This window comes from Saccostrea echinata, unplaced genomic scaffold (genome assembly GCF_033153115.1).
Source record: "Saccostrea echinata isolate AGI-Se365-2 ecotype Australia unplaced genomic scaffold, CSIRO_AGI_Sech_v1 ptg000047l, whole genome shotgun sequence".
In the NCBI taxonomy this organism is placed as follows: Eukaryota; Metazoa; Mollusca; class Bivalvia; order Ostreida; family Ostreidae; genus Saccostrea; species Saccostrea echinata.
In genome coordinates, this window is record NW_026889796.1 from 12,763,867 (window position 1) to 12,783,216 (window position 19,350).

A 19,350-nucleotide genomic window follows, 5' to 3' on the forward strand; every position below is an offset into this window, starting at 1 on the left:
TGTTGTGTACAATAAAAAGTCTTCATAATAATTAAAAAAAATACACGCATTTACAATATTTAGCATACTTCCGAGACATAACTGATAAATGACATGTTCATGATGTTAGACATATGCAATAACATGTATTTATTTCTCTGGTAGATTGTGTGGTAAACATGGTGCATGTATATATAATTGTATATCAATGTGATTTTAATACTTATTTATTTATTTATTTTTTTTTGTTTTCCTGCAAAATGTTTTGGTGCAAGGGTGCTCCTTCTCCTTAAATTCATCATCAGATTTTGAAAGATGGTCTTGGTGCGTATGAATAGGCGCTACCCATCTAATTTCGTAAAGTCTTTATACTTGAAGTTTAACCACAGGAGTTGGCAATTTTATCAATAAAGTCAATAAAAATCACTCGATTGACCAAGCCATGAGCTATGCGTTAGCATAGCGAACAGTGAAAAGAGGAGAGGAGCGGATCGTCACCCTTGGCTAGCGAAGATGACTTATATATATGGACTTACACGTACCATTTTGTCCGGGGGGGGGGGCATTCACGAATTAAATGGGGAGCGCCATAGGCACTCCCCAGCTTAACTGTTAAAAAAATACATATCTTACAGTATAGTAGATATATATTTATTTTTTTAACAATTAAGCTGGGGAGTGCGTATGGGGAGCGCCTATGAACTGATGAACAGGCGTGAACTTTGTACTTTCCTCTATGAAATGTAATTGCATACTATAGTATATCTTTAAAACTATATCGTACATAAAAATTGTACATAAAATAAAGTTGGAACCAGCACCTAGATTTACATGTATTTAATGAAATCTGTAACGCATTGGGTGGATTTTTTCTCCCATGCAACGGGTGAGGAGAGGCATCTTCACAATGGAGCAGGAGGGACACAGAGCTATTATGTAGCTGACTGGGGTAGAAATCATCGGTCATTCAGCATATTAAGTTGACTACAACATAACCGGCGGAGATCCGCGACTTTTTATCCTATAGACTAAGTATATACGTGTCTGAATATTATAAAATTATGAAAACAGAATCATTTGTCTGAAAGAAAAAATCATCGAATTCAAGTCGAAATTCATTACATCATTTTAGGGGCTCTAAAAAGCAAAAATAACCTCTTCTGATTAAAATATTTTACAGTTCATACCTGTGATACAGACATTATTTTTTTTAATTTTGTATGAGTTTCTATCAATAATGAACTTAACTGGATTTGATTTAATTTTTGAAATACAGAGTTGATATGCATGCATTGAAAGAACTCTTCAAAATTCTGTGTCTTAAGTGTAACATTTATAATCTGTTAACAATTTTTCATGTCGTAGAATATTTGTACATGTATAATTTTAATTCTAAAATGCCATGTGTGTTCGTAAAACAGCATATGAATAATACATGTATGTGCTTCTTTACAATGCAGTGTACACTGTACTACATTTAGGCTACCGAGCGCGCGTCCAGAGAGAGAGAGAGAGAGAGGGGGGGGGCTAGGTCAAACTGGAAGAAAATAAAATTTATCTTACATTCACTAGAAAACACTGAAAATGTTTTTTGTAAGCCTCTTTCGCGAAAGCGTGGGACATATCATTAAATTTGTCTGTATTAAAAGTGAATGAGAAAAAGATAGCGATTTCATATTTAACAGATGTATTACCTGTGGCAAGAGCTTTCCAAATGAATTATTATTTTTGGACTCATGACCTTGAAGTTTGACTTATTTTACAAAAAATTTGAACCTTGTAACGTTTGAATCAGAAGAGACCGGACTTTCATATTTTTCACTTGGGCATTACCTGTTAAAAGACCACTCCGAATATACTATGAGTTTTGAACTCATGACCTAGACCTCCTAGTTTGACTTTCAAAAACTTTAACCTTGCAATTGGCTGTAACTTTTGCACCAGAACATAAGTACGCAATTATGTACATGTATATATGGGGACGTACAAAATACATGTACCTCAAATATACCATAGGTCATTGCATTGCAACCAATAAGACCCCGAAAGTGGTGGATCACAATTCTATGAATTTGATTTTTTCTCTGAATTTGAGACTCAGAGACGTAATGCACGTCGAATGAGTTCTGCACTTCCAAAGTCTCTTACTTTCAAGTTGAGGTTGTAGATCAAGGGAGGGTGTCAGAATAAGATTTCCCTAAATTTATGCCTCATCCAGGCATCCACCTCAGATATGAACCGTGGGTTCATAAATATAAATGTAAACTGAAAGGCAGCATACGTTGTTAATATTCATACATGCCAAACTATAATACACCCACATGGACAACCCACCCATCTCTGAAAGTTCACAAACCTAGTGGGGATCTGTTCACACTATTTTTGTTACTTGGGCCAGGGCCATTAAAATTGGGGAAATCAGCGACATTTTTGTGAATATTGAAAGAATTGAGATTGTCTACATTAAAACTCATCATATTTTGGGTTTTAGATGTTTTGTTTCCAATTTATTTCTGTTTTGCAATAACATATTCAGTTGAAAAAAGTACTATTTTGTTTGAATTGGGAACTCTGTCTTCCCCCCCAAATCAATGCCCCCAAATTACAGACAATCAATGGCCCTTATTAACCCGAAGATAAAACACAAGTAAACAAACTAAAACATTGCAAAAATCAACGATTTATTTCAATTTCAAACATTTCTAACAAAGAAAAAAAAATAAAATCATTAAAATTATTAACATTATAACTATACATATATTGAAATCATTTTGCACCATTAAAACAATGCACTAGAAATTTTAAACAAGTCATTACTAATAAAAAAAATAATTTGTTTATGACAAAGAGAAATCACATAATAAAGGTATATTTTTCAAGTTGCAAAATGAAATTTAGAGACATCTTGCTAAAATTTAAAAATTCATTGAACAAACAAATTTACTTAAGTAACAGTAACAGTTAATTCAAATTCTGTCATATTTACCAAGAAAAAATGACACTGAACAATTGAATGAACATATGTATTCATTAACATTTAAATTCTTTCAACAATATTCAGGTATATGAAGTCATTAGGCAAAGGATGGGTATCAAGACAGGTATATGTAAACACATTACTGTACATAAAAATGTTCTTTGGCTCCAAATATTTAAACATATCAAATGATCAAATCAAATGATCACTTAAAAATAAAGCAACCAAACCCACTATGGTGTACAACAATTTTAAACATGTGCATTGCTACTTTACATTTCTCTAAAAATATTGATTTTGTTTTTTAGCAGTAAACACAATACATAAATAGATTCCAATCCATACATTAGCTGAAAAGTTTATTTGGTGATAGGCACTTAAACTGATTTCATGTATCACATGAATAATCTTCAAATATATCATAATATAATATCAATTTAAATGTGTGAATAGAAAAGTTTGCAGACAACGTTGAAACCTATCCCCACACATGTATACAATGTCTATAGAAAAACATTAATTAAGTGTATTGTCTATAGACAAACATTAATCAAGTGTATGAGAAAAAGAAAAAAAATTAATAATAGGTGATATTCAGATGAAGATATTTTTAAAATACATGTACCACAAATCACTTTTTATTCAGGAGAATTTTATTTTCATGTAAATACTTGGGGCAGTTTGATCACGAAAATTTAATTTTTGCATATACATGTAATAATAATACATGTAGTTTTATTAAAGAGTATAAAGAAGAATTAAACCAGAAATCTCGAAAATTTTCCCTTTTAAATATACATGTATCTATCGATGTATGTACATGTAACACGAAAATAAGGTGTTGCAAATATTTTGTGATTTACGGCATATGACTTACTTTATATATGCATGTGTATGGGACTAAATCTGACCATCATTACACATTAACTTTAATATATGGTCAAAAGATTGCATTGTTTATCATATCAAAGCATTTCATATGTATCAATACATGTAATACATGTAATATCAAATCCATCATGATCAATACATGTACATACCTGTACAATGTACAAGCTTTCCATATGATTTTAAATGCAAACCTTAGCTGTTACATGTATTTACTTTCATTCACAAAATCTTATCATGAACAACAACTTAAATATAAAATGTATTGAACACTTCATGCTAGGTTTACTGAGGTAAGATATTATATACCGGTATTCAAACAAACACAAGGCTCATAAACAACAGAGTCAACATTGTGACTGAATATCAGTTTAACAATTAAATCTTTCCTGGAGGAAAGCATTGCTGAACACAGTTTTTAAGAACAAAGCCCTCTAATACTCAGCAATCTGCTTATACATGTAATATAAGCTACATTGTAGCTCTTGAATTTTTTTTTAATATTTAAAATAAGGGTACTCACATATGTACACTGTCTCTATTCCGAGAACAGTTCCTATCTGTCTTAGAGTTGTCACAAAGAGTGGCCTGAGAAGAAAATTGAACGGCATATTTTTTCTGAACTATTTGAACTGCATTATTAAGCATTAACTTTTTAAAAACATATCCAAGAAATGTACAGGCAAAAAACTGAGAAACTGCAACAAGAGGACAAAAAATTCGTAAAAAGTTACATTGCAGGTTCACATGAGAGAACAGTTTCTGATAACAAGATGTTGGCCAAACAAAAGAGGAGGTAAGATTAATAGTGACAAAATTATCAACATTGATACAATTGGTTATATCCTCTGTGCACCGACACGAAGCAAGTCCCCATGTAGTAGTTGCAGCTGAAATATTCTGTTTGGTGTTCGAAATCCAGTTCTGGTAGCTTGTAGCTCCACAGCACTCAAACTCAACTTGTATATTTTTCCAGCACTCCTGATTTTTCGAATTTAAAAGAGATTCTGAAAGTTGACCTTGGAATTTATTTGACAAGTTTTTGCTGTCCAGCGTTGCCACTACTGCGACTGTAATTTCCAGAATGATTATGATAATGAAACCTCCAATAAAGTAAGGAGGACGAAGATACTGTCTATGTCTGAATGTCATTAAGACACCTGGAATACTGACTAAAATACACAAAACTCCAGACACCATCCAGAATACACTGGCAGCCACAAACTGGTCAAAAACTTCACAGGATGTGCCTTTTAGTCTTGCAATCAACCATATACTTGTGGATATTGCAATTATCCCCTCAGCATGGAGGAAAGTCAAAATTATCAGACAAAACACGTGAATGGTCTTAGCCTTACCACGTCTGTCTAAAGGTGGTACCTTCATCAATTTATGCATGACTGGTAGATTCTTCTAAATTCTAGGAAAACGAAAGAATATAGGCCTATATAAGAGATTAACTTGAATTAATTAATGAAGTTTATCAACTTTATGCAAAGACATTCTGGCTACAAGTGGAGAAAACTAATTCTTTGAATCAAATTTAAATGCACAGTACATGTATTTTGAAACTCATAAAAATACATTTTGAAATGCAGTCACATGACGGAGTTTCAAAATTATCGACATTGGTCTGATTGGAAGATTTCCAATAAAAAAGCGATCTTATCATTATTATCATTTAGACAGGTTTCGACAGTTCTGGGAACAATACTCACCTTTAAATTTAATGTACCGGTTGCATTACCAAAATTCTCTTCCCATTAGAAAACGTCATGATATTATTATTGAGAGAACTGAAAATATCAGCTGAATATTCACGGTTTGACCGTTTGACGTAACCAATGTAAATTTAGACTTTTTCCGATTCACCTAAATGTTTTTGTCAGTAAATTTTAGAACTATTCTGACTAGGAACTTTGTTTTCCGAATAAAAAAAAAAAAGGTTACTCGAGAAAACAGCGTTATCAAAATTTAAGGAATTCAGAAAATTAAGGAATTAAGAGGGAATTTCGATATGTTTCTTTCAGAAAAGATATTTATACAAGCTTATCAAAAATTATACATATGCAGGCGGATTTAGAGGGGACATAACATACATGTAGGGACGCACCCCACCCTTTGACAATTTCCGAAGAGTACATGATACTACAGGTACATGAATACATGTGCATTCAGACCTACTAATTTATAAATTAAAGATAAGAATAAAGAGGAAAATTCTCATAATATTAAAATGTGCATAAATAAAGAGTTTTTATTAGTTTCCGAGGCTGACGAAGGCAATAATTAATTGTATGTCTTAAATTTTTTTGGTATACAATACTTCAATAGGCTGTTTAAGGAAATAAGAGCAATAAGAAGTAGTGAAAACAAGCGAAGATTTTTAAAGTGTACATATAATAACTTTATCATTTGCACAACAAAGTCTTTCCGACTCGAAAATCTTTTTATGCATGCTATTTTTTATGCTAAAATTAACAATTATTAAATTAACAAAGTATATGCTATGAAGGTAAATTATAAGGTGACTATATTTACTCTTAGAATCTCTTAAAATTCAGGAGCTTAAAATCCGGGGACTTTACGGAGAGGGGGGGGGGGCTTAAGGATTCTATAGCATATCCCCCCCCCCCTTTCTGAGAATTTTTGAAAACACAATACCTTATGAAACACATGTACAAGTAATGAATTCAAAGCATATCATATACCTAAATTCTGACATTTGAGATTTTGCTATGAAATTGTATACCATAACTCCCTATGGCCTCTCTCGCCCCTCTCAAAGAGTCCCACCTTTTTTTTTATTATATTAAAAGTCGCTTAATTGGCACTATTTTTAGCACAGGGGCATGTGGAGAGTTATTACGTATAATACAGGTTGTCGACGGACTTTATATTCTAATTACATCTACTAGAACTGTTTAGTAAAGGCTAAATTAGACACCATGTGTTGTGTAAAAGTTTGACAATATCGAACGTGAATATAAATATTATATGTGTTTGCATTTTATGTGCTTCCCAAGACAGCGCCTCGTTGTTCTGTGGGTGTGATTATTTCTTACCATATGAGAGGTCCCGGTTTCAAATCCCAGACGAACCCGTATTTTTTTTTTTTTTTTAATTTTGTGAAATGTTTGTTTGTCGATTTACTAAATGATAGTATTCATTAATCAACGTATGAAATGAAGAAATTACGACGTCTGGCGTGTGCAAACTTCTTATGAAATCATTATTACAGTATGATAAATATTTTATATAAAAAGAATCTTCTGCGCACATATTAAAGAATAATAGCAATCAAATCCATATATCCATATATTGTCATTTTTTATTTGCTTCAGTATACATATATATACATTTAATAATTCTGCAAATCTAGGGGGATCCGACCCCACCCCCTAGATCCTTAAGTGAGGGACACAAATTCTCTGAATTATCTTGTTGACTTAAAACCAGCTTGGAGACCTAACACTTGATGAAATGGTAATATTACCTAAAATTCATACTACTGAACATTATATAAAAACTGCCTGTATAGTTACATGTAGGGCAAATATTGAACAAAACCTTAAGTTATCAATGGAGGCGCAGCCGAAGTTGAAAACTGTTTCCGAGGGGTGATGAAGTCTATTGTTACCCTCAACTATATATGCAATGTAAATTATATTTAATGAACCGTTAGCACATAAATTCTGTGCAGCCAGTATTTTATTTTTATTATTATTATTATTATTTTGTTTATTTATTTTTATTATTATTATTATTATTTTTTTTTTTGGAATATTACCCGTCGTCAATTAATGTGGACCGTTGCTACGTTCTATCATGCTGGAAGGCATGGTTTCTCAATCAATGTTGACTGTTGCTACATTCTATCACGCTCGAAGGCGTGGTCTCATCACAGAGAGTAACATTTTTTTAAATAAAATTTTCCAGCAACAAGTCAGATTCAAGAAATTTACACAAAATTATATTAAGAAATATGTTTTAATCAAGTAAGTTAATAACTTTTAAAGGAAGAAATCAGTCGCTCATAATTGGCTTACTGAATACTTAGTTTTTTAACAAGAATTTTTTTCACGAGACAGGGCATATCATGCGGACTTTTCTGAATGGGATGCGTAAAAGTTGTCTGCTCTTTTGTGATTGTGACGTCATAGCTATCTGACGTCTAGTTGACGTCACAATCATCACCATAAACAAAGGAACTAAGCAGAAAGCAGGTCAGTATGTGAATTGCCGCTATGTAATAATTTACATAATTTGGTTAATTTACGAATTAAAATTCTTAGTTACAGTTATAAAAACCTAGTGAACACTATTTTTATTATTTCTTTTGTAGAATTAAGAAGCATTTATGATGGACTACAGTGAAATACTGGATTTCAGTGACAAAGGGGTAAGCGTATACCAAAGCTTTAGTTTACGTTTGATACTGATATGCGTATAGACATTGATTGCTGGAAATTTTTGGTCATTCATCTAATTTTTTATTTATTAATTTTTCAATTTTGTGAATACCTAAAAATGTTGAAAGTGTTTCGTGCTTAAATTATCTGATATCATTAATTGTCTTATTTCAGGAGTCCAAACTGGAGATTTTGAAGTTCAGTTATAACTGGGCGGAGGAGGTAGAGAGGCAAGAAAGATTGGAGGTAATTAAATTATCTATTGGTGATAGTTTCTTACCATTATGTGGCCTTTACTGTTTATGATACATGTATATTGCATGTTGTTATGAAATATAATTAAATTAATACGCGCTGTTCATGTGCATCATTGCTCCTAGAATCCTTGTTTAATTTTTGTATTTAATTATTTGTGTAAGGCAATGGAGTTAGAAGACAGAGAAAGAAAAAAGATTGTGAAAGCCCTTATGAAGAAAGTTCACCAAGAAATGATTGTAAGTAAAATTGGAATTATCTAATATCTCAACCCTGGATGAAATAAATGAATCGAATTTATGTATAATTTATAAATATAAAAAATATGAAAAAGATGCAGTGAGATATAAAGGACCCACCACCCCACCCCCATTCCAGTTTAATTCGCCTAACCGATCTTTGAATCAACTAAATTATCAGCTGTTCAAAATTGTAGTTAATTATAGGCAAGTAATGTAAGATTATGATTTACTTAGTATTTATTTGTATTCTTTTCATAGGACATTATTAACAAAAAGTCAAAGAAGATGCGCAAAATACGGTCTGACATGGCAAGGAAGACAGATAAAATGGAGGCTATCCACAGAGAGCTAAAGGTACGTATAGTAATCGCTTATTAATGTAAATTTAGGGAACAGTGAATAAGAAGCATATTTTCTAAAATGTAACCAATATGAAATCAATGTATACTTATTGTAGGACACTACAGCCAGAAAGTCAAGCGAGATGGAGAAAGTACAGGCCGACATGATGCGAAAAAAGGAGTTAATGCAGGATATCCATAGAGAGCTGATGGTATGTAGTACTCACTGATTCATGACATTGTACATTTTATGAACAATGAAATGGAAGCATGAACTTTAAAATGTACTGAACGTATACTTATCCTAGGAAACCATAACCAGAAAGAAAAACGAGATGCAAAAAATATGGTCCGACATGATGAGGAAGAAAGATCAAATGGAGGCTGAACACAGAGAGATTAAGGTACGTAGTATTTACCAATTAATGTTGATTTAATGATTGGTGAATTTTAATCAAGTTATCTTAAATGTAGCCAATGTATACGTATTCCAGGACACCACAGCTAGAAAGTTAAGCGGGATGGAGAAAATACAAGCCGACATGATTCGAAAAAGGGAGCTAATGGATGCTGTACACAGAGAACTTAAGGTACGTAGTACTCACCATTTACTCTTGATTTCATAAACAGAGAGTTAGAACCAAGTTATCTTAAATGTAACCAATGTATACTAATTCTAGGACACTATAGCCAGAAAGTTAAGTAAGATGGAGAAAATACAGGCCGACATGATGCGAAAAAGGGAGCTAATGGATGCTGTACACAGAGAACTTAAGGTACGTAGTACTCACCACTTAATCTTGATTTAATAAACAGTGAGTTAGAATCAAGTTATTTTAAATGTAAACAATGAATACTAATTCTAGGACACTACAGCCATAAAATTAAGCAAGATGGAGAAAATACAGGCCGACATGATGCGAAAAAGGGAGCTAATGGATGCTGTACACAGAGAACTTAAAGTACGCATTACTCACTATTTAATCTTAATTTAGTAAACAGCGAGTTAGAATCAAGTTATCTTAAATGTAGCCAATGTATACTTATTCTAGGACACTACAGCCAGAAAGTTAAGCAAGATGAAGAAAATACAGGCCGACATGATGCGAAAAAGGGAGCTAATGGAGGTTGTTCATGGAGAACTTAAGGTATGAACTACTCGCCAATTAGTGTCATTTAATTATCAATATGACTTCATGAGGTACTTTTAATACTTGCATAAACCAATTCTTTCGTCTAAAAGACTTATCTTTTATTTTTTTGTGTGTATATTTTCAGATCGAATGTCAAAGAAAGAAAACCGCTCGTGCTGTTATAACGAAAGTTCTGCAGGAATGTATGGTGAGTAAAACAACTGATTAAAATGATATGATGGATTCAAATTTTTTTTTCCCTGAAGAAGTGCTAATCCTTGCTTATAGATATTTCAAAAATGTCAAAACGATTTGGTGTTCAGCTAAACGTGATATCACCTTGATTGATAGCCTATCAATAACGAATTAATAAATTGTCTACGCATTGATATTATCAGCTTAATAATTTAGATTTATAATTAATGATTATTTAAGTCCAATTAATAAACATGTTTCAAACAAAATACCACTTCTCTTGTAAATCCTTGTATACAATTTTTTCTTCCATATTAATAGGAAACGGTAACCAAAAGGACCAATTATATGAACCACATTCGAGCAGATTTATACAGAAAACTAGAAATGATGAAAGCAGTCCACAGGGAGCTTGTGGTAGGTACATTTTATAAGTACATTAAAGTTATTTCACATGTGATATCCGCAGATGCATGTTAGCTTTGTTTGAATGTTAATATGTTTGACTTAAATATTAACATTAATATTTAAATTTACCTTTTTTTCCCAGAGAGTGGAGGAAAAGAAAAAAGATCGACTCATTAAGGTATGATTGAGCTTATTATTATAAATGTGAAGTTAGCTTTGAAAGATTCAATATTCGATGTAAAAACACACCATTGTACGTCCCAACGAACTCGAAAATTTCCAGCGATCCATAACAAAATTATCGTAACGAATTGAAATGACTTCAATGTCGTTTACCAGTTCTTAATTTTTTTTTTTTTTAGGAGTTCATCAACTATGTGATTCAAATGGCGGAAGAAAAGCTTCTAAAACAACTTGAGCAAAGATTAAGAGTAAGTTTGGTATTTATTCTTTAAAATATTTTAAGATTTTAATTTTTTATTTCTATTTGTCTGCTAAATCAAAAGCTTATTTACTTTCTTTAGGAGACAAGCTCCGAAATGAAATCACACACAGACCAAATCCAGCAAAAAGTACAGGAGAAATCAAAAGTAAGCTGCCTGAATGGTTTAAAATGAATTTTTGAATTAGTTTTCATATGCTGTCGGCTTTTCTTCGAAAATTAACTTTCAATTATTACCATATTAAAGAATTCCTGCATGGAGGGAGAAATGGAAGCTAATGAGGAGAATAACAATGTATTGTTTGTACCCAGGAAACTCTTCCTCTTCAATATAGACTATTTCAAGGACAGCTCAAAGGTAATTAACATTTTATTTAATTTTTTTTACATCCCCTTAGAGAGATGACACTCAAAAATGCTTTAAATTTTTCTTATTGGATATTAACAATAACATGACTATATATTTTCTTTCAGAGTGAAAAGCTAAATCAAACCAAGTATACTCCTAACCCCTTATTAAGCATGGGAAATTTGGAAGATAAACATGCTCATGGAACATGTTCAGAAAAGGTATCTTTTTGTTTGACATTGATAAAAGTATTAAAATCTGTTTAAAAACGTCTCTTTATTTGACTGACATTTCTTAAACAGTTTCAAATATTTTTTGTGTTACACATTTTTTTTCTTCTTCTTCAGAAATCCTCCCCAACCAAGACAAGAAAAAACATCAAAACCCGTGTTTTAAAGTTTTTGGGACTGAAATGATATGGAAAATGAGTCTGAGAGACTCTTAATGATTTTGGATTATTTTTGGAGTCCGACCTTAAATTTTTTTTTTGTAAAATATATTAATATTTGTAATTGAAATAGAAGATATTGAAAATTTTCTTCTGTCTTGTTGTTTTTTTACCTAAAAAAGACCTCATCAAAGTTTATTGCTGTCTAGTAGTTCGGCTCAAAACATTTTTTACTGCTGTAGTACATGTAACCTCTTAACGATGTACATCATACATCCACCACCCATCCCCACCCCCACCCCTTCCAAATTTCTGTCGTTCAATTTTCGTCATTTCTGTACATTTTGGCAAAATCTTAGAGTCGTACTTGGAAAGGAAGTTCTAAGAATTACACTCCGTTGGCTGTTCACGAAAAGGAAAAAAAATTTTCACCCGACTATCCATAAAATCGTAGATTTCTGGAATTCCCGAGGGTCCTTTTTTCCCCCTGTTCACAAATTTGTGCTTTTTGTAGATTTTGTTAGGTCGATCAATATTCTTTACTTTTTCCTTTTATGAGTTTCGTCATATCACCTATCACTAATTATTGATTGATGCTCACCCCTGGTCGTTTCCGGGCTGCCCTGCTGTAAAATAGGGAGGCACCCTGGGGAGGAAATTCACTGTTCCTGAACAGCGCCCTGTTCATGATGCATTCATTCTTAATGTTTTGGTATTCCTGATTTTTGACTGGTTTGGCTGACACCATTATTTTAATCTGATGAAAAGATGTATATTTAAATACTTTGCAATAAACAAAGAGCATTAGTGTCAATCTTGAAAATCGTTATCTTAATTCTTTATGTATATCGTACCGATTTTACATGTAACAACCACTATGAAATTGCCAACAATTGCATGAGCAGATGGTAGAGAATAGTGAATTGCTGTTTCCTCTGAGGCATTATCTTGAAAACTTTTGAATCGAAACAATCTCTCTGTGTTTAATATACAAATAAAATTAATAATTTTGATTAACTTGTTTATGAATTGACAGTAAAAACACCCAGTCCAGTGGCTTCTAATCAGATATTTCAAGACAATTTGAATTTTTTGTAATCATTGAGCGGGACTCTAATGATCATATAGTGAAAAAGTCCTCTCTCCCCTGTACATTTAGCAGATAAACTAGGTGCACAGTAATGATGAGAAAAGGTGCCTTTTCCTAAATTGTGAAAATTTTGGTCCCAGGCCAGGGGTTCTGAAGTGAGAGTGGGGCTCTAATGATCATATATCGAAGTAGCTGCAATAATGTAGCCTTCTCCGATATTTTTAAATCTGATATTTTCGGGAGAAGGCTACAATTACATGGGATGTCCATAATGGTGCAAATATATTTTTTTGAATACAGGCGACCACTGCAGGCAATATAAATTGCTTTTGCATTAAACGTCACTGTCAACAACATAGCCCTTAACAGGTAAAAACCAGGTAAAAATAAATCTGCGTGTTTACCAGTCGATCGTTCTCCTCATCAGCAGTCATGACAGTTCTTGCGTGTCGGAAATTCACACAGTACCTTGCCATTACATCCTTAGAGTTTGGGGTCTCCCTTTTCTCGGCTCAGCTAAATATTTGGACTGACGCCTTCACCGAATCTCGGAACAATCCCTCATAATTCCTGTCTGGCCATAGAACAAATTTTGATCTCAGTCTCACTTTTCCACTATATTTTCCTTTCGTAAAAGTGAGACGAGATCAAAATTAAAGTTAGCTCATCTCAGTTTAATGGCCCGGGAGCCTCCATGGTGATGTAATGAGACTTGCTCTTGAAATGTAGAATAGCTTGATAAAGGAAATGTCTGTGTTGATAAATGATAGTGTTGTATAGTGTCACTAAACATCGAAATATAAAACCATTCCATGTGATATTTTTTCATAAACAGTGATGAATTCCTGAACAAATCTGCCCAGAATAAATCAGAATAAAGTTTTGATGTTGGCATACATGAAAAATAATCAAGATATGGATTTTTCTGTGTATTCTTTTTATCATTTGATGTCTTGCATAACTACATTTTTTGAGTTTAGGTAAGAGATTGTAATAAATAGATACTTACTGATAATTTGAGTGCAATGTGCGCGCTTGAACCATAATGGCATTGCCTCCCTCCCCCCCCCCCAAAAAAAAAAACAAGATGTCCATGGGCCACAACGCTCACCTGAGTAACTTTGGCTTTGCTTTTTTTCACCTGATTTCCCCCCGTGTAATACCTATTGTGGCCCCCGCCCTACCCCCAAAGGTCTTGATTTGAATAATTTAGAATCTACACTACCCCAGGATGCTTCAACTAAAGTTTAAGCTTTCTGGCCCAGTGATTCTTGAGAAGAAGATTTTTAAAGATTTTTCCTATACATTTTAATGTAAAACTTAAATTCCCTATTGTATCCCCGCCTTATCCCCAGGGGTCATGATTTTAACAATTTAGAATATATATACCCCAGGATGCTTCCACATAAGTGTATGCATTTCTGGCCCTGTGGTTCTTGAGAAGAAGATTTTTAAATATTTTTTTCTACATATTTCAATGTAAAACTTGGATTCCCTATTGTGGCCCAAGCCCGACCCCGGGGGTCATGATTTGAACAATTTAGAATCTACACTACTTCAGGATGTTTCCATATATTTTAGATCATATATATATATATATATATATATATATATATATATATATATATATATATATATATATATATATATATATATATATATATATATATATATATATATATATATATATATATATCATTATTGCAGCTTTTCTGGCCCAATGGTTCTCCAGAAGATTTTTTAAAAAAATTCCTATATATCTCAATGTTAAAATTAGATTCCCTTTTGTGGCCCTGCCCTACCCCCTGGGGTCATGATTCTAACATTTAGAATCTACCCTTATCTAGGATATTTCCACTTAAGTTTCAGTTTTTCTGGTTCAGTGGTTCTTGAGAAGAAGATTTTTTAATGACCACACCTTGTTTTTGTCTTTCTTGATTATCTCCCCTTGGAAGGGTGCTTGGCCCTTCATTTTAATAATTTTAACCCCCCCCCCTTCACTCAAGGATTATTTGCACCAAGTTTGGTTAAAATTGGCCCAGTGATTCTTAAGAAGAAGTTGAAAATGTGAAAAGTTTACAGACGGACGGACGAATGGACGACGGACAATGGATGACCAGAAAATCTCACTTGAGCTTTCAGCTCTGGTGAGCTAAAAATGGTGATAGCTACATCATTGCAACTTATAATAAAAAAAATCCTCTCTTCCATGTATATTTTGCAGATAAACTAAGTGCGTTGGAATGATCAGTAAATACACCTGTGGTCCCTGTTCAGGAGTGTTGGTGTAGAGAGGTAGATGCTCTCTCTCCTTTGTCCACTTCACTCCTCTCCCTACTACCTCTCTTTCTTTTTTCTTCCTACCCTATCTCCCCTCCCCTCTGTTCCACAATCTCTCTCCCTACTCTGTCTCTTTCCACAGACCTTTCTCTCTCCCCTCAAAGTCCCTCTCCCTACTCTGTCTTTCCCTTCGCTCTTCCCACTCTCATTGTCTCTATCTACACTCTCTTTCCATACCACCCTCGCCCTCTACACAATCTCGCTCTCTCCTTCTGTCTCCTCTCTTCCAACTCTTTCACTATTCTTTCTCAACTCTCTCCCTCTTTCTCTCCCCTACTATCTCCTTCTTTCTTTCTTTATTTTATTTTCTGTCTATTTGGTCTTTTTGAAATAAAATGCATAATACACAGTGTTTCATAATTTATTTATAATAAAAAATAACGGAAAAAACATATTCTACAACAACAAGAAAATTCTTTTAAAAGTAATTTTAAAGGAAATTATAGAATATCTATTCTTGATCTTTTAACTTTAAATTAGATTTAGAAGAGTTGTTTATTTTTACAAAAAATCAATGTAATTTATAATTATAAGGGCAATAACTTCACACTACAGAAAGTACTGCTTCCCAGTTAACAATTTGATCATTGCGTTATTTGTTTGCGCATTTAATTTTATATGCTTGAAGAACAATATTTATATGCTTACTAATATGCCTGGGAACATGATACATGTATGTCAGCTTGAAATCTCAGTTGGATATTGTTTGTTGTACCATCATGAAAAGATATGCGGCTGATGCCTTAAATTATCCACATGCAGAGAGGTGGTCTATAAAATATTCTTCATTTGACCTTAAATTCTTTATTTTTATAATTTTTGTCCTGTTCAGACATCGTGTCGTTGTGTTGAATATTACATTGTACCCAAAATGCACTTGCATCATTACTCCCTCTTTGTTCTACGCATTACCCGGTGTGTGCCATATTTTCTTATTGCATATAAATGTTCGCTTTGTGTTTTATTCAAATGCGTACTGTTATTAGTCCCCTAACGGTTTCACCGGAGGGGACTATAGGTTTCCTCTAAGCCTTTTTAATTTTTAAGGGTTTTCCGCAATTTTTTTCTAAACGCTTGCAGACATTGAGCTGATTTTTGGTATGTGTGTGTATCTTGAAGAGTTACAGATTAAGTTTGCATTACGTTCCGCTTCATTGTTTTTTTTGACGGAATTACAGCATTTTTAATTTCTAATGGGACCAGATTACACTTGCTGGTAGGGGGTAGGGGTCTAGTATTGCTAATGCAACACTCTCATAATGCTTGTTAAATCTATATATAACCTTTACTTATTGCATAGTTCTACTCTAACCATAGATTTCCACTTAACATTTTTGAATGGATCGTGTTTAATGATTAACCGTTGGGCCGTCTGTATAGTTTGAGTAAATGTTCACTTTATTACAGGTCCTAGCAAAGCTTCTGGGACAATTAAAATCATTCAATTAAGCAAAAGACCCATTCAATCAAAAAAGAGAGCAAATTGTGGGCTTAGGTACATAGCTTTAAAGTAATATTCTTGCAAGCACTTTTTTCTGATATTTGTTTTTAACTTTATTGAACAACAGAAAACCTATGATTTTTTTTAATTGAAATTTTACTTACATACATGTAGTAATACAATAATTTCACAATTAGCATGATTAGATTCGCTTCTAAATTACTTTTGGGAAAGTAGACCAAATTATTTTTTTCTTGCCAGTCGAGGACAGATTATTTATTTATTTTCAGCATGTTTGAGGACAAATTATTTATTTCCAAATCTGTCAGCCCCCCCCCTTTTGAATCAGATGGTCGTCACCAAAACATGCCAATATTTTTTTAAAGAAAGCAGTGAATAGTGTTCCATCATGTGTAGATGGAAGTTATGATATAATAAACTTGTAAAGAGCAAAAGTTCTACAAAATATATGAAAAAAAACATGGAAACCTAGTGAAAAATTCCAACTTTAATTAATAAAATTGGTAAAACTATTATGGATGTCCAGCAGGAGCCTTTGTCAACGCAAGAAAAAAAAACAGGTTCAATCTAAAATGCTGGAAAATGCACAATTTCGAGCCCCTTTTTTTTTTTTACAAAATTTTCTCGGGGGAGGCGAACCTTCCTAATCGGAGGGGGACACTTCCTCTCATACTTCTCCCCCTTCGGCCCTTCGGGCCTCAATTCTGACCCCCTCCCCACGAACTTCTAGATCCGCAACTGTATTTGAACAAAACCATATTTTAAAGCTAGGGTTTCGGTCATAGAGACTAACATCTCCCCGACAGAGTGCTTGCAAAAATATAATTATAGGTAACACTGTTAGTACTTGGAAATCGGCCTCGAAGCGGGGAACCCCCCGTTTTGGGGGGTATTTTTGTTGTTGTTTTTTTTTAATTGTAATTTCAGTTTCTTACCTTGTGTATTTTTTTATACAGTATACCAATTTGTGTTTGTGACCAATTTTTACACCTTAACATAAGTACAAACCAATTGCACAGAATGACATACAGATGGAAATGCACTGAAAATAATTACCAAATTAATCATAACAAACCTTAATTTTGACAGACCCGTAGCAACGGTTTCAAAGAGGGGGGGGGGATCCCAAAAAAAAAAAATCTGACAAGCAAAAGAAAGGGGGTAAACTGACCAAAAAGTGAGGGAACCAACTTCACAACATAATCTGACAAGTGAAAAAATAAATAAAACGTAATTAATCGTCCAAATCCTGGACTTTGCTAGTGCTCGACATTGCAACAAAAAAAAGGGGGGGGGGGTAACCAGCATATGAACGAAAATTGACTATATAGCAAAATACTATGCTCAGAAAAAGTGTTCGCAGGAAAATTATCTTTTTAACGATAAAATATTCTATCATGGCGGTGGCAAGAAAGCTCCATTGGCAGAGTACATGCCTTGAGTTTATGGTACTAGTATATGGTGTAAACAATTAATGTATTCTTTTAAAAAAAGGATGTGCCTTTTATTCTTGCAATCAACCCTATATTTGTGGAGATTGCAATTATCCCCTCCACATGGAGGAAATTTAAAATTATCAGACAAAACACATGAATGGTCTTAGCCTTACCACGTCTGTCTAAAGGTGGCACTTTCATCAATTTATGCATGACTGGTAAATTCTTCTAAATTCTAGAAAAACGAATGAATATATACAGAATTATAAGATATTAACTTGAATTAATTAAGTTTATCAACTTTATGGGATATGCAAAGACATTCTGACTACAAGTGAAGAAAACTAATTCTTTGAATCAAATATTTAAATGCACAGTGTTTTGAAACTCATAAAAATGCATTTTGAAATGCAGTCACATGACGGAGTTTCAAAATTATCGACAATGGTCTGATTGGAAGATTTCCAATAAAAAAGCGATCTTATCATTATTATCATTTAGACAGGTTTCAACAGTTCTGGGAACAATACTCACCTTTAAAGAGCCATAGCTGCCTTACCGACGACACGGCCGACTCAAGAACTTAAAAGGAAATCACCTGTTTCTATTTATAGATATACTGTAACCTTTTCAATTCACGAGCAAACTATTTGAGGACGAGTGTTGCAAGTATGTCAAATGACAATCATTTTACTTGTTCAATACTCTAATTCTGAGACAAAAGATTTACGCAGAAAATCCATAAAAATAAAACAAGTTGCTATGAATTTGCAAACTTTAATAAAAGTTAAGGACTGTCTTTTCCCGAGATACTTTCAAGGTGTAATGTGTATATTATATCTTTCTGAAATTGTGTATGTTATAAAACATAATAAAGAAAAACGTAGAAAAGATACACAAAGAAAAAAAAATTTAAAAAAATGGAAAAATGTGGGGCTCGAACTCGCGATCACCATATTTACATTTCAGCAATCATACCGCTGCGCCAACGAAGTCCATGATGACAAGTTGAT

The 19,350-nt window shown here is 33.2% G+C and overlaps 1 protein-coding gene across 1 annotated transcript; it reads left to right on the forward strand.

Annotated features, from left to right (window-relative positions):
* The first annotated feature begins 8,207 nt into the window (after nt 1-8,207).
* Nucleotides 8,208-12,037, forward strand: LOC133202491 (golgin subfamily A member 6-like protein 24). The gene is made up of 18 exons (XM_061338332.1): nt 8,208-8,246; nt 8,431-8,502; nt 8,676-8,750; nt 9,012-9,107; nt 9,211-9,306; nt 9,403-9,498; nt 9,589-9,684; nt 9,775-9,870; nt 9,961-10,056; nt 10,147-10,242; nt 10,373-10,435; nt 10,744-10,839; nt 10,973-11,008; nt 11,193-11,261; nt 11,355-11,420; nt 11,520-11,630; nt 11,747-11,842; nt 11,969-12,037. Exons 1-18 carry the CDS (start codon nt 8,208-8,210, stop codon nt 12,035-12,037), a joined length of 1,464 nt encoding a protein of 487 aa, XP_061194316.1.
* The last annotated feature ends 7,313 nt before the right edge of the window (nt 12,038-19,350 follow it).